At 38.1% G+C, this 15817-nt stretch overlaps 1 protein-coding gene across 1 annotated transcript; it reads right to left on the bottom strand.

The window, feature by feature from the left end:
* Positions 1 to 847: 847 nt before the first annotated feature.
* On the bottom strand, positions 848 to 10414 carry LOC124645879 (chitin deacetylase 1). Its single transcript, XM_047185853.1, has 5 exons — positions 10311 to 10414; positions 4636 to 4805; positions 3735 to 3984; positions 2211 to 2532; positions 848 to 2016 (listed from the first exon to the last, which is right to left on the bottom strand). The coding sequence occupies exons 1-5, from the start codon at positions 10363 to 10365 to the stop codon at positions 1188 to 1190; spliced, it is 1626 nt and encodes a 541-aa protein (XP_047041809.1). The 5' UTR covers positions 10366 to 10414; the 3' UTR covers positions 848 to 1187.
* Between the last annotated feature and the right edge of the window lie 5403 nt (positions 10415 to 15817).

Below are 15817 nucleotides of genomic sequence, written 5' to 3'. Positions count from 1 at the left end.
ATACACGACTACCTATACTTATCTATATTACACCGCTGATTCTACAATGTGTATGGGTATATACTTGTCTCGATGTTTCTGAATAATGTTTACAACCAGCAACATAAAGTCAAGAAGCTACTGATGTGTGACATTACGAAAACTGTACGTGGAGTGAATTACCGCGTAGGCATTTAATCACATTGATGTATTTGAACTTACAGTTACATGAGAATCTTTTTTATTAATATCCAATTACAGCTTGTTTGATGAAGAATTTATTTTGTACTTTGTTAACAGTCTAAAACTATGTGAATATTGTGTTGCCACGAAATCTTTTTTTAACGGCAACTTTTAAGGGAAATTGTTTTACACTGTCCTGTTATAAAATTTTTAATTTTTAATAAAAACTAGAGTGAACTGATGGCATTAGGCAGTCTAATCTCGAACAACGATGTTGAAATACGAGTATCGTGTATGTATGTGCACACAGTAAGCTCATGTAGCCGGCGCATGTCACTGACCGATCGGGTGTTTGCTCTTTGTTCAAATATCATACATGCTGGCACGCTCGATCGCTTCAAAATATATTCTTTCACATAATTTTGCAGCTCAATCATTAAGCATCAGTTGTATGGGAGATTTTTCTCATGATATCAAATAATCAATACGCCCTCTGACACACTTTCGTGTCGCTTTCAATCAATTAATTATGTTGCCAACATTCTATACTAATAGCAAAGTAACTCTGAATATGAATATTACTTTAGCAGAAACCATGAAATTGTGTTGATCTACATCATGTTGCAACTATATTTAAATTTCCCTAAGTTGCCAGTATCAAAAAACATAAAAAAGAAAACAACAGTCAATTTTTATATTTTATATTTTTTATAAATTTATAAAACAGACTTACATTAGAAAAATCACATAAACTATTAAAAAGACCTATTAAATATTTATGTGAGTCTATATTACATACAGTAAGGTAGGTACTTAGGCTACGGGCGGGATTATGACCCGGTACATTTGGGAATTACTGGAAAACATAATCGCAGTTTAAAGTGGTTTAACTTAGTTACTGAAAGTTTTATTTTAACTTATTTTGTCTTATAAATTGCTGACTGCGCCTATGTTATCCATGCAAATCACTCTTCAGATTTTATATCAACTACTTAGAGCACGAGAGGCGTGAGATCATGGCTCTTCTAGTAATGGCCGTCACCCGTAGGGTCGTTCAGCCAGGGGTAGTTGACAGGGCATCTCACGCACGTCTGCAGGTTGATGGTTTCACCGGGAACCTCCTTGGAGGTGAGTTTGCAAGAGTGGGGCACCCAGCAGGCCTGGTATCCCTCAACGGAGCACTTCTCCCTCCAGGGCTCGAAGTTCTTAGCTTCGGTGATAGTGCGAGGGTTTTGGATCCATTGGATTACTTGAGTCATTGTTACGAAGTATACGTCATTGTGACTTTGGAGAATTTCGTCAATCCAGTACAAGAAAGCCTCTAAGAACTCGGGGTTGTTCTTCAGCCAAGCAGCGTGGAAGTAAAGACCCAATGGGGCACGGTTTTGTTCATAATGTCTGTCGAAGTTGTGGTTGAGGAAGTTGTAGAACTGGTCTCCAGTCAAAATGTTAGAACAAGAGTCAACCATGGCGCATCCAGGCAAGTATTCATCGTTGGTGGGGTCCTCACGACGGTCAAGTTCGTTCATCACCATCTCCCACACGGCGTGGCTCCTGGTGGGGCAGCTCTGCAGGTTTCCGTGACAACGGTGAGGCATTCTGAAGTACATAGTGTATGGCCATAGCGGCGGGTTCGACAGGGGAGCAGTGATGGTGCTGTCGTACAAGAAGGCTTGCTCTTCCATCATGGTGAACTGGTTGTTACCACCGACACGGAGGTACGGCGCTCGCACACCCACGACGCTGTTGTCAGTGATGTTCGAGAACTTCTCGATGATGACTCTCATACCGGCCATCTCCTTGCCCCAGTCGTCAACGGTAGCGTTGCTCCAGAAGCGTTCGTCATCGTTGTGCCTAAGTAAATAATTATCGTAATTAAAAACAGCAGATATGAGGCTTCTAAAACGTGTTTAGTTTAAAATTCATTTTTTTAAGAGGATAAAAAATATTAGTAGTATATAGTTACTTGAAGGAAATTAAAATAATTTCGAAGAAACACTGAAAAAGGACAATTATATGCTATTATAATAAGTATTGTAGTAACTTACGTGATTGAGTGTACAGCGATTTCATGTCCCTTTCTGTGAGTTTCCTGAACAGCCGAGTAGTTGGTGTACTTGTGCGAAATAAAGTATGTGGCCTTAATGTCGCAACCGTTGGGGTTTTTACGTTTTCCGTTGAAGATCTCTTTGTAAAGTTCGATGTTGTTGTTGTTGATGGCGTCATCGAAGGTGATGGTGATCATCTGGGGCACGTCCTTGGCGGGCAGGTCGCCGGGGATCACCGTGCCGTCTTCAGAGCAGAAGCAGTCAGGCAGAACACACTGCGACGCATCGCAAGGCGGAGCCCTGTTAGGGTCGTTGTCGATATCTAAGACAAACGGAAAGCCATGTTCAATACGGTATTCAACACAAGAAAATATGGCATTCACACCATTATACATTTATGCCAATACCTACACAATCACGAACTTTCAATTAAAAAGATCGTGAGAAAACCCACTCAGACTACGCAATCGTTGGATCTGCAAGAGATTATGAAATGTCTACTAAAGAAATTAATGTATTTTCGGTCACAATTCTTTGTAAGTCTATGCAATTAGGCTATTGTTATTAAAACGTGATAAGAAGCTTGTTAGTATTGTGATATGTTTGTCATTGAGAGATATTAAGTACGAGTCATGTGCAGTTGCAGAGGCGCATGGATCTCGGGCGGGGCGAGAGTCGGAACCAGTATGGGTACTTTCGCTTGCTCAAATCACTCGGCACAGCTGACACACGTTGGATTTCACTTTTGATTCAGTAATACTATGTTGTAAGTATCTACGTGTACCCACACTACTTTAAACAATAATAATATTGCTATATATTTAAATACAATTTATTCTACGAGTAGAAGGAATGTGAAGTAGGTTTTATTCCAAAATTACTCAAAACGGTAGACGATTCTAGACTCTGTTCGCATTAGTTATGCATAGCTGTAAATAATTGCTTTATTAGGTAACCAGACCTATTCAACGAATTGGCATTAGTGTATGTACATAGATTTACTTGGTAAACGTGAGTTAGAAGTATTATGTCGCGCTACAGACCAGGGTCTTCGCGCTTGGTGAATGGAAATTTGTATCCTTGTCATGTACATAATTACAATTCAACGTGATTTCAAGTCATATAGCGAAGCGGGGAATGTTTGTATGAATCGGTTTTCAAGTGAGACGATGCATACTGACGACTTTTTCAATTGTGAGACTATATTTATGTACTGGTGAGCTTTCTATCTGAATTCACACATTCTTTATAGAATATTCATCTAATTTCCATAACGATATCATCATTAAATAAACAGCACATTAGTGTTATGTCTTACGACATAACATTGAGATGTTTTTTTAGGCCAAGTGATTGGCATTTCAGGCAGGTCGCTCGTCACGCCTCACGAACCAGTCCGTATTTGTGAATTTGTCTGTTCAAGTTCATTTGCGTATTTTAATTTTAGATTTAGTCTAATCAAAATCCAACTCATTAATGAAATTGAGGTATGTAGTTACTGTAAATTGTGGAGTATGCACTTACCGCAAGAGTTTTCGTCGGAACCGTCGGCGCAGTCCTTCTCGCCGTTACAGAAGAGTCCGCGCTCGATACAGTTGGAGTCACCGCAGGCGAGGAATCCATCTTGGCACAAAGGCTCCTCCGTGTACAACAAAGGCTTTACTTTACGCTCTTTATTCTTCAATTTACAGTTCTTGACAGCGTCTTTCCAGTCACAGGTCTGCTTCTCGATATCGAAGTATAAACCAGCTGGACAACGAATAGCTTGAATGCCCTGTTAGACAAATACAAACACATACATTAATTAACTAGGTACGTTCTTGAGCTATCTACGTTTATTATTTGTTTCTGCAACTTGTAACTGAATTCATTAAAACCTGGCTAATATTAGTATAAAAGTATCTGCAATAGTATAACGAAAGGGAATGTGTTTGCGTTGTTTGTGTGTGAATGCTGCACATTACATGGTTGTTTGTGAGACATCCGCGCCCGGTATGGTAACGAACTGAGCAATTACAGCTTTTCTCATTATTACGTGCGGCAAAGCCGGCCGGCGGCGCGGGCGCAGTGCGCGGCTTTTTCTTACATTACCTTGAATGTCGTAAGAACGCAACACTAGCACATACCCACCGATACGCAATGCTCTGTTGTTTATATTGAGGACAAATTTCTAATGTTTATTGCGCTTCGCATACATTTAATTATACTGGCTTATTTGCACTCGTATTAAAATTCCAAATTAACTAACTATTAAATAATCAAGTATTCAAAATGACACAGCGATATTTCCATAATAACCATTCGGTGTTTTCAATGTAAGCGGGTTTCAAAGCAGCTCACATTCCAGGTGTTGCAGATACAAGTTATAAGGACATATTTACTAGAGAATGCGTGTGTAAAAGTGTTCCTATATATAGGTACTCACCGAGGCGGTGCACTGGATGACGTCGCGACAGTTGTCGCCCTCGCCGGCCACCAGGCGGAACCATTCGCCGGCGTCCTTGTCCTTGCATAGTTCTACCTCTAAGCTGTCGTCTTTCTTCGGCGCCTCGCGGTCGTCAGCCTGCCGCCGCCATCGGTGCCCATCGGCAACCGCTAAACAAACAAACATATACATTCAACTATTGTTGCTGGCATTCCTTACACAAATATTATTTCACGATTTTGAAGAATATTTTCGCTCAAACACAAGTCCAATAATATGCTCAGGATTTTATAGCATTTCGCTTTCAAATTCATTCAACGTAATAAAATACATTTACATAACACGTGGTTATTGTGATTAATAATAAAACATTCACCGTTTTTTCGTATTAGAACCGAAATGTCACTTGAAACCGTACGAGTATCTAAATATCAAAGGTGGGGTGAGCGCTCGTGACATTTGACTCGCTTCGAAATGTCAGCGCTTGGGCAAGCGACAAGGACGACTCTTTCTATGTCTTCTGTCTATACTAAATTGTACATTATGCATGGCATTTGATTTGTGTGCCGATTAGGCTGACGAAATTATTATAATTCAGAAAGGTTACGGAATAGTAGATTTCCTTGAATCATCATCATGTTCCAGGAAACTTAACGACGTGCCTATTAAGAAACTACTATTATTATAGAACCTGTTGTAAAAACTGTAATGCGCCAAGTAGTCTTCGCATTACAAAATGTTAGCGAAATAGTTACTAATAACCGCGATGTTCTAGCACAGTTCTTGTGTGTGAATAGGTTCCCATAAAGACATGATTTTTTGTCAATTGTAAGTGCAGACTTGGGTAATGTGTGCGCGGGAAACAAGCGAGAGGTAGTGGAAGGAGCGCGTGCGAGCCGTGTGAGCCGCGAGCCGCACGTAACACGAGGAAACCCAGCTCTCGTATTATCATATTATCTAACTATCTGGCTTGCACCGCGTTGCGAACACTCTCCCAGTTCGCATCAGTTTCAATCTAAACTGGGTAAAGATCTCATTAGACAACATCGTATGTAAACAATGGTGTAATGAGTACCGCTTGAGCAGACAGTGACGCGGGTCGCAGCGGGCTGAAGGCGCTCGCGCTGCATGATCGTTCGTACGCGGCTATGTGGGTTAGGTAGATGTTGCACGCCGCCGATGCAATCGATAGCTCGATTAATACGAGGCACGCTAGCGTGTACATGAACATTCATACATAATTATATTATTTTCATTGTTTGGTATAGTAACAGCTTTGCACAACAACTTCTAATGTAACACAAATGCTTGAATGATATTCTTTTAGCGGCTTACCTATTTATCATAAATTACATAAGCAGTCGATTCAAAGAGATACATAATTACTATAAATTAGTAACGATTTCATAATGTAGCATTTCAAGGTCTTAACTTTTGATTATTTTAATTTAGTGGTCGATCGACACCATTATCTTAATAAATGGCGCCCGGATTGTGCCTACAATCTAAATATTTGCAAAAATATCACCTTATCTAAACCAGTTATGTAATCTAATTTTAGTTTTATTCGCGACAAGAGTATGCAAACGTGGCCGACATTATTATTTTATTTGTTCAGTTCTGGTCAGAGTCGTAAAAACTAACTGGTTCTCTATGACCCGGATCTGCCACGTGTGAGATACGATGCTGATAACTCGCTTTGGTAAATTAGCCCTGCACAAGAGAAATGTTGGGTTCGACAAAGCGAACGCAATATTGATGTCGAAATAAAGTTTCTCTCAGTGTTAGCAACTTTTTATTCGTAGCAAGTAGCGCGTTGATGTCTATTGTACTGAACTTTTAATGTTCACACAAACCTTTATCTTTTTTCATTTTAAGGGTCTGTCTTATTATGTTCTTAGTACATTGTCATTCATTGTTAGGTCATAACTATATAGGTACATTAGGTATCATACTAAGAATATGATATTTTCTGTTTGGTCCTGTGTGACGTGAACAACTAAATGTTCCCCATTATATTCTGTGAAGGGAAATTATAGCGGCGACGTGCTTTTAGAAATGATAACTTTACGATGATTATCAAACTTGTCAGGGGCGATACCATGCCTCCAGAATGAACTATTGCATGAATAATAAAGCACGAATGCGGGAACAACTAGGTATGCGAGTAGCTCGGGCGTCGACCGGGCGCGTTGTTGGAATACCAACGGCCGACCTTATGAATATTTAATACCACCGCTCGACTTTCCTTCTGCGGCACTCCCTTCAAGCGAAGTCAATTTGTGATAACGGGAGACTGGCGTTTCCGTACGCGGAAGTAAACAGCGCTCACCTTGTGTGCGTCACTCGCATGCGATCGCCGCGACCTCTGGTGTCGCGACAAACCACTGTTTCTCTTTATGTTCTCGCTAACATATCAAATGTTATTCAACGATGCCGAATCCGTCTTTATCGTAAAACTTCAAAATTATAAGCCTAACGTGGAAAACCCATACAAAATGGTGGCCACACTACGTGCCAAAAATACATTAGTGTCTGTAACGTGAACTACATGTATACTATATTTAAACTTGACCGAGGCCGTGATTGCTGTATTGAACATTTCTTCATAAATGTGACGAAAGAACTCAAAGCTCGTTGTTAGTTCAGCCTTTTGAATTAATTTGGCCAGTCTGCACATATGTCTGCTCATAACGCATTATTAAGCTCAGCGAATGAAACTTAAAGTGTTATGTGATAGGCAAATAATTAAGCAACTTCAACATTCACTTAAACAAATTTTATATAACTGTCTAGAATAGATTGCACACTAACAGCCGACACGAGGCGGGCCGCGATGAACTCGAAGGAGTTTCGATCGGAATAACTTAACTCTTCATAATGCCAAGTTTTGACGACGACCCTATTCTGTTTATTTATGCAATTCTGTTCAAGGACGTTTTTTTAATAAAATACAATTTGCACAACTAGCACGAACCGTGAACGTAGTTTACAAAATTAGACATAAGTAGTTCGTTCAAATGTTACATTAATTGGCGCACTCGTGTTATGCATCGAAGTGATTTCGCCACCGAGCAGCTGTCGGGAGCCTGTCTATGTCTCACGTGGTGGTTCTGTCGCAACTAACTTGACCTACAGACCTCAACATCTGGAAACTATAAGTGGGTAACTGAAAACAATTCAACGATAACGTATTGCAAATTATTATATAAGTAGTAAGTGATCAATATTTAAGCCGTTTAATTAACTTGTCAAATGTTTCCTGAATTGCATACTTTGCAACGTATCTACCTCTATATAGATTTGGCATTTTTTAAACCAAGTTATTATTGTTTTCAGTTCATATGGCGGATATATGTATGTGATAGATACGATAGGTGAATAGGTACTACATTATTGACTGATGTAATTTTAATTATATTGATGAATTGTAACCATTGTCAAGTTATTCATACTTTTTATTTGTTTAACTGTACAAGAATCAAATTATGAATAATAAAGTGACCTGATTGAATGCTAAAATAATAAAGCAATCAATTAATTTATTCAACTGATTATTAAAAATCATTCGCTCATAACTACCTACTTAATAACGATCGTTCACGTCCCGGCGCCAATTAATTTTCCACTAATTATATAGCAGATTTTCGAAGTTAGTAATACTACTGATCTAGTGAACGCAGACAATTAAAAAATTCCGTCTATACGACTATAAACTGTATAAATTATGTAAAGTAATAAATGAGAAAATTCGCAAATTCAAGGTCAAATGAGATAACTTGTTGTTTATCTATAATTGAAAGGAAGCTATTATTGGTGACGCCCTTGAACACTTGACTCTTAGTTCTCGTGAACTGTGTGCCTGACATTTAGCGATCGCACCTGAGCACGACAGATATGTCGCCTATGTGCGAACGGAAACAATCATCACGACACTTATATGAGCAGTTCTTTATATTTTACTTCTCGCTTTTATAGTAGTTCCTGGAAAGTATGGTGGTGCTACGAGGAAAACAGCTACCGGAATACAAACATTTATCTGATACAAATGTCTATTCGAAATCTGATTAGAGGTGAATCGTTTCAGAGCTTTTAGCGACACAGCGTTACAAATAGACAAAAATATTTACGGATGTAAGGATCTTGATATCCTTCAAAATAATTTTAAGGTCATTTAAAAGGATAAACACCTATTATGTTCCTGTATTGATATTCAGCTAACTCGCGAATGGTTAAACGTTGTTTAACGAGACTAGATTGTTGAGTAAACAACACTTTTCCCGAACAAAGAACAGTCGGTTTTGTCATTGTTTATTTTCTCAATACTTAAACTGAAGAAATCAATATTGGAATGAGTCCAAAAGCGTAAAGCGCACATTATAACAATTCATTGCGTTTGACGAAATCGCTGCGGGAATTAAAGCGTGGTAAAGTTTACAGACTCTAATTGCTATCGTAAATCTGTGATTACAGTTGAAACGAGAACTTTGACCTATAGTGTACAAACAATCAACTAACTAAACAATGCCTATTTCATAATTTACGTCATTTTCTTTTATGAGCTAGTTTAGAGAGGTATTATTTTCAAATAGATGTGCCGAATTTTTTACAATATTTTTGCATCTTTCAGGTGGTGAACTTTAGTGAGCTATATGTTATCGTAGGAAAATATGCATTTAGTATGAGTAATACGTTCCTTTGTTTGTTTTGTTCAGACTCTCAGACGTTTACAAGGCTATAGATTGTATCGACTTTTTATAGCATAGATTATTTTATAAGGAAGCACATCATTAAGCCTTATCACATTGCAATATTGCGGGTAGAATCTAAAAAACAATCGAAACTCATAATGATATCTGATCTTTATGTTACACGCCTGGCATATTCATAAGTGGTCGGCCTAAATGTAAATTTCGAGAAATCAATAGGGCCAGCTCATGTAACGTCGCCGTCGCCGCGTCGCAGCAGTCTCGCTGCCCTCGACACTATGTAGAGTGTGACGTCACCGGCGCGGGCGCAGGCGTAGCGCAACACGGAACGAATGTGAAAGTTCTCCGCAACCGCAGCTCAGCCGCAGCAGGTGCTAACCAATAGTTCAACTAAACACCTCCTAATGACACCCTATTCAGATTAAGCAATCCAACATTAATTCTTGAGTTCATCTCGCCAGACTCCTCTAGACTAAAGCTCGAAACTTCGATCACGAACATCGCTATCAAGTACCGACTACTCAACAACTGTTACGGAAAGTTTAAATACCACTTATTACATTAGTGTTACTGCAATATCGAAACGTTTACTAGTTACATTACCGAAATTAGCTACATCATGTTTTGATTTCACAACAACGAATCAAATGAATAAAAGATACATGTATACACGATAGTGGCATGCCGTGAGCGACTATCCTTGAAGGGTTCGAGCCACTGTGCGCTGATGTCCTTTGGTCGGGCGATGCAAGGCGATCGCGGTCGGCTGCATTCATTGGTAAACTCTGCGGAGACACAGTCTATCTCGCGATCGTCGAGTACGGGCAACTTCACTGTTCACTAAGTGCGACACTGTATTGACGCAATCACTAAATTATTGGCAGATGTGCGGATGTGACGGTGAGCCACCCGTGACGTCGCGAGATGGACGGTGTCTGGATGCGTAAGATAAAGGTTAGGACTCACCGCAGGCGAACAAGAGACACGCGGCCAGAGTAGCGACACGGGCGTAGCGCGCCATGACGGGATCACAACAGGTCGTTGCGCGGCCGTCGTGCGGTTAAATAGTGGCCTCAATCTGCGCCCCGCCCGCCCCGCTCGCCCACTGCGCTCGCCTCTGCCGACACCCTTCGCGCTCATCAGCTGTGAATCACCTGCATCATCAGGACTTGCAGCGCATCTGCATCCACGTACACCTCGTAGATGAGCTTTCATAATCAGCAATACAGCTTAGGTGTCCTTCTTGCGACACCAAACAAATAAATAAAACACATATTATGTAAGTATTATACAATTTTATGAAGAAGATTCATCGCTTATCGTATCACTAAGGTACAACTGCATACATTATCAGCCATATTTTATTGCAAAACCAGTACAGCAAGATTGTATCGGCGTTAATTCTGGTTGGAAGTAAATATAAAAAATAATATTTTTCAGAAACTAACAGCAACAATATTTTCCATAGGCAAAGTGACTCTGGTAATTTATTTATTAAGATAATAAAAAAGACATAAAACTATAGAAGCCGAATAGGCAGCGGCTTTTATAAAGTTTAACAGTAACCTACATTAGCCGTTTTAGTGGCCTACCCTCATTCAATGTTTTGTTGGGTTCATAAATCTTTACATTATAATGAATTAATGGCATAGGGATGGAGTATGTATTGAACTGTGTTTTTAATGCATATCAGTACTTCGACTTCACGCAAAAAATTCAGATCACCAAATTAAAAACAAAATACAGATAAGTTCTCAGGAGCTGATCAGCATTAATCAAATAGGATAAAAAATATGCATTCCACATTCATTAAATTACAACACACACATGAGGGAGTACATAGCGAGAGCACATAGGGGGAGTACATAAGCTAGTTTTAGGACGAGCACATAAGAGAGGTATACCTATAAAGAGAAAAAATAAGTTGAGGTCACAAGTAAATTAGGGTTGTGAGCATTCTCACATTGGCCCTGGTAACTACTTATAATTCATAGGCCCACCAACTCCTGTATAAAACAATTTACAATTTATTAGGTATGATTTTATTTGAATGGAAAGATATTTGCAATCAGCATAGCATCTTTCATTTGCATCATTCCCTTCAACTGGGATCGTTTAATTACACTGGTCAACAGCATTTTTGGTGCAAAGGTGAAATATATCATTTCTTATAGATTATTTGATACGTAATCGAAGTCCAGAACATAAAGTTGCACTAGCACGTAGGGATTTAGAGATATACCCCTCCTAAAGTACCAAAAACGCGTTTTTTACCGATATTTGACGATTTTTTTGAAGGACAGCAAAATTGTTTTTTAGTTTCTATCTATAGCATTATATAGTACTACTCTTCCCGATTGAAATTCATTTTTATTTCGAACGCTAAGAGTTATCTTTTCATGAAATATGTATACAGCTACGATAGTTCGATCTTCCCTATATTTTGTTTGGCCTGTTAGTATGCAAAAACTCCACTTTAGATATAAAATGGTATATATTGAGAAAGAAAACTTGCAAAAATATAAATTAAAATGGGTTTAATGCGGGGAAAGTAGTACTATATAATGCTTTAGTTAGAAATTACTAGAAAATTCTGCTATCCCCAAAAAATAACATCAAATTTCATAAAAAAAAACGCGTTTTTGGTACTTTAGGAGAGGTATATCTCTAAATCCCTACGTGCTAGTGCAACTTTATGTTCTGGACTTCGATTACGTATCAAATATTCTACAAGAAATTGTATATTTCACCTTTGCACCAAAAAAATAATAATAATTTGTTGACCAGTGTTATTAATCTACCTAATAATAACCTGTTGACCATCTCAAAGGTATCCTGAAGGAAAATATAATCGTATTTGCAACAAATCATTTTGGGAAAACAAATATGATATCCTACAGTTACTTAACGCTGTAAGGACTAATTTTTTTCCAATTCATATTTGAATATTATTTATTTGTTTTTTCATTCGATGAGAGGAAGAAGATGTAATAATCCAGGTGCTCCAGGCACTTGAGATACACTTGTATTGGCCAGAGAGAAACATAAACGAACGAATGGAAATGGATGTGGAAAATAAACTGCCCAGCAGCGGTCCACATAAATAATTCAAGAAAAAATTCAATGAATGCTTTCAATGAAAATTTTTAAAATAGTTTTCAATATTTTCAAAATAAACCATGTCTTCTGAATGTCTAATCTTCCTCTTGGTAAATCTGGCTATCAGACTATATCTGGCTTCTGACTACTATTAAAATAAACCATGTATCCAACGAATCATGCAGGATTTATATCAGCGTGTGATTTAAGTTAGTTCAATATCCATCTTGCAGTCTTAAAATATTATCAAATAGTAACAACGTGTTAAAGAAAATTATATAGTTATACCAAACGAACTGAAACGAGCTTCCACGACAAAATATTGCGTACGACAGTAAAAAAACATGGCTTTTTATTTGTAAAAGAATTTTCACTTCATGCAAAAAATCAATATAATCAAAATTCGGTTCAATATAATCAAAAATAAAAGACTGTTAATTTTATCCCTACAACGTCACAAACTTTCATTCGCAAAACCTCTTAATAATATTTGTTCCTTTATATGCTTTCTCAGAAACTATATTAAACCGGAGTACATGATATATTTTAATAACAAAAAACACTGTTTCTTTATCCAAGCCATTTTACAATGATGGACGCATAAAAGTCGTGATGGACTAGTGGGTAAAGAACCAACCTCTCGAGTATGAGGGTATGGCTTCGATTAAAAGACAGGCAAGTATCAATGCAATTTTTCTAAGTTTGTATGTTCTTTCTAAGTATATCTTGGAGACCAAGGCTGATAAAAAGGTGAAGGAAAACATCTTGAGGAAACCTGGACCATAGTCTGAAATCAGATTGGGTTTCTAAACAAGCGTGGTGATGAATGTTCAATCCTTTTCCGTGTGTGAGGAATTAGCCTGTGCCCAGCAGTGAGACCATAAGTTGGCTATAACAGGACGCACAAACTTTTGCATTACAAGCAGTAGTTCCTGTAAACATAATGAAAATCATAAAATAGTTTTTTTTTAATTATAGAAATTGTAATGATATTGCAAGAACTTCAAATTGCAGGTATTTTTAATAATCCGTTAATGAGTTTTTGGTAGTCCGTAAAGACGTTAATCACCTAATAACTAAATGGTTTTTTAAGTAATTTTTATAATTAACTTATTAGTCTATTAGATAGAAAGTGACACAATCCATTGTATTAATTGATCTTTCTTTTCCGTTAGTTCTCGCTTACTCATTTCGTAATTGTGTAATACAGGAATGTATGAATTTGTGACGTAATTAGTAATGACTTTTAGTGAGATTTTATTGATTTATGAACTCTTTAAATGCTAGTATTAATGATATAATTTCCTATACAAAACTTATAAAAAATGCGTACTTAAACTTCTTTATTATAGAATAGGTAATTTTAAAAAATAATTATACATATGTTGAATAAACGAATATCAAAAAAAAACCTCGACCTTCTCTGGTCTCCATCATCAGGTCAGCTCCAAACCTTCACTGTTGCAAAGGTCTCGTCAATACGAATAATATAAGCCCAAACACGAGAAAGTTTACAAGTTCAGTTGTCCTCGACCTTCACTGGTCTCTAACATCAGGTCAGCTCAAAACCAAGTTGAATAGTGCTATCAGGCAAACACTTGAGTGTCAAGTTTTCACCCTATGTATACCTACAACTTTCGAAAGTTGCCCTCGATTTCTCAGGGTTTCCATCATCAGACCCTGATCTAATGATAATGGGACCAACGTCGGAAGTATACACTATCAAACAAAAAAAGAATCATCAAAATCGATTAATAAATGGCTGAGTAATCGCGTAACAAACGGTCGAATTGAGAACCCCCGCTTTTTGGGAAGTCGGTTAATAAAAGTCACTTAAGAACAAAAACACTTGTTATAAAACTAGTCGACAAAGACGAATTGAAAAAAAATATTTCAGGATTGAAGAAAGCTGTTTGAGTGCGAGTTTAAAATGAGTCTGAAGGACCTCTTTTTTGGCACCCGCAAACAACGGCGGATCCAGGGGGTAGGTCACAAGGTCATGACCCCCCCCTGGGCCAGGTTCAGGACCAAAGAGGACCAATAATTGAAATGGTTAAACACGATGTTTTATGTTTTTGTTATAAGTATAAGATAATTTTTATTCCGAGTGAATAGGTAGATACCTACATAGTTACAGGTAGAGTAGTTTTGCTGAAGAATTCGTGCTCGCAACGCGCGCTCTCTATTCTTTATTTACTCTTTATCCGTACCCAAAAGGAGGAAACGGAACCCTGTTACTAAGAATCCGCTGTCCGAGTTGTCTACATTACATGCTGTATCTCATGCAGGGCCGTCTTAACCTATGGTGCAGGGTGTGCGAATAACCCGGGCGCCTCGATATCAGGGGCGCTGCGGGACGCACCAACACCAGGAAATTTCGAAGAAATTACACCCGTTCGATAAGGAAGTTCCACATTCTATCATGATACTGACAAAAAAGTCGCCTTCGCTTTGTTGGATTGATCATTTTGATTATTTTTAACTTTTAACATCCTCCAACTAAGTGAAAAAATTCTAGCTCGCTACGCTCGCGAGTAAATGACTATGTATCTACTGTATTTCTGATTGTTTATTAATTTTATTGACGCACCGAATCAACGAACACAAATGGCACTCGCTCTAATCACGGTTCCTTTCACGGAGTCTTCAAACAAATAATTTAGAAAAGTTTGCGCTCGTTGCGCTCGCGGTTACTTGTTGCTTTTGTGTCGTAGGCTCAAAAAATTTCGTATTATATATACCTTGCCTTGGGATCTTCATAAGTCAAATATAGCAAAAGAAAAATATTAATGGAGTCCTCAAAAACAAAACAGTTTGCGCTTCCGACTGCTTGTTACTTTACAGCGCTTTTTAAAACTTATGAACTTTTTGTGTCCCAAAAATAAAAGATTTGCGCGCTCGCTTCGCTCGCGCTAATTTTTACAATTACGTTGTCCTGTCTCGACTTTCATAACTGAAATCTGGCCAACAGTTTGAGCCTACAATGATTAGGAATCATTTTTCAAGTCCTTTACCTACCAAAAATATCTTATTTATATTCCTTGTAAAGTACTTCGATCAATATGTACTACTCGAAAGTCTTTCAATAGATACATAGGTGGCGCTTGGGTGATGATTGCACCGAGGCGCTACATGAGCTGGAGACGGCCCTGATCTCATGAACCCTTACCAAGAGTAAGACAATTGAAGTTTCCACAGAAAATGTTTTACTGTTGCTGCAATAAAAAACGTATGCGCCCTTTTCTGCGTACACAATACTTTTCAAACGTTTAGTCTTCAACCTGAAAAAATTCTCGCGCTTGCATGATCGCGCTTTCTTGTATTTGTGCTGTATATTTGTTATACAGCAAGAAAGCGCCTATCTACTTTTAGTC

This window comes from Helicoverpa zea, chromosome 3 (genome assembly GCF_022581195.2).
Source record: "Helicoverpa zea isolate HzStark_Cry1AcR chromosome 3, ilHelZeax1.1, whole genome shotgun sequence".
In the NCBI taxonomy this organism is placed as follows: domain Eukaryota; kingdom Metazoa; phylum Arthropoda; class Insecta; order Lepidoptera; family Noctuidae; genus Helicoverpa; species Helicoverpa zea.
The sequence above is the reverse complement of the archived record's forward strand: the minus strand, read 5'-3'. Positions and strand labels throughout refer to the sequence as shown.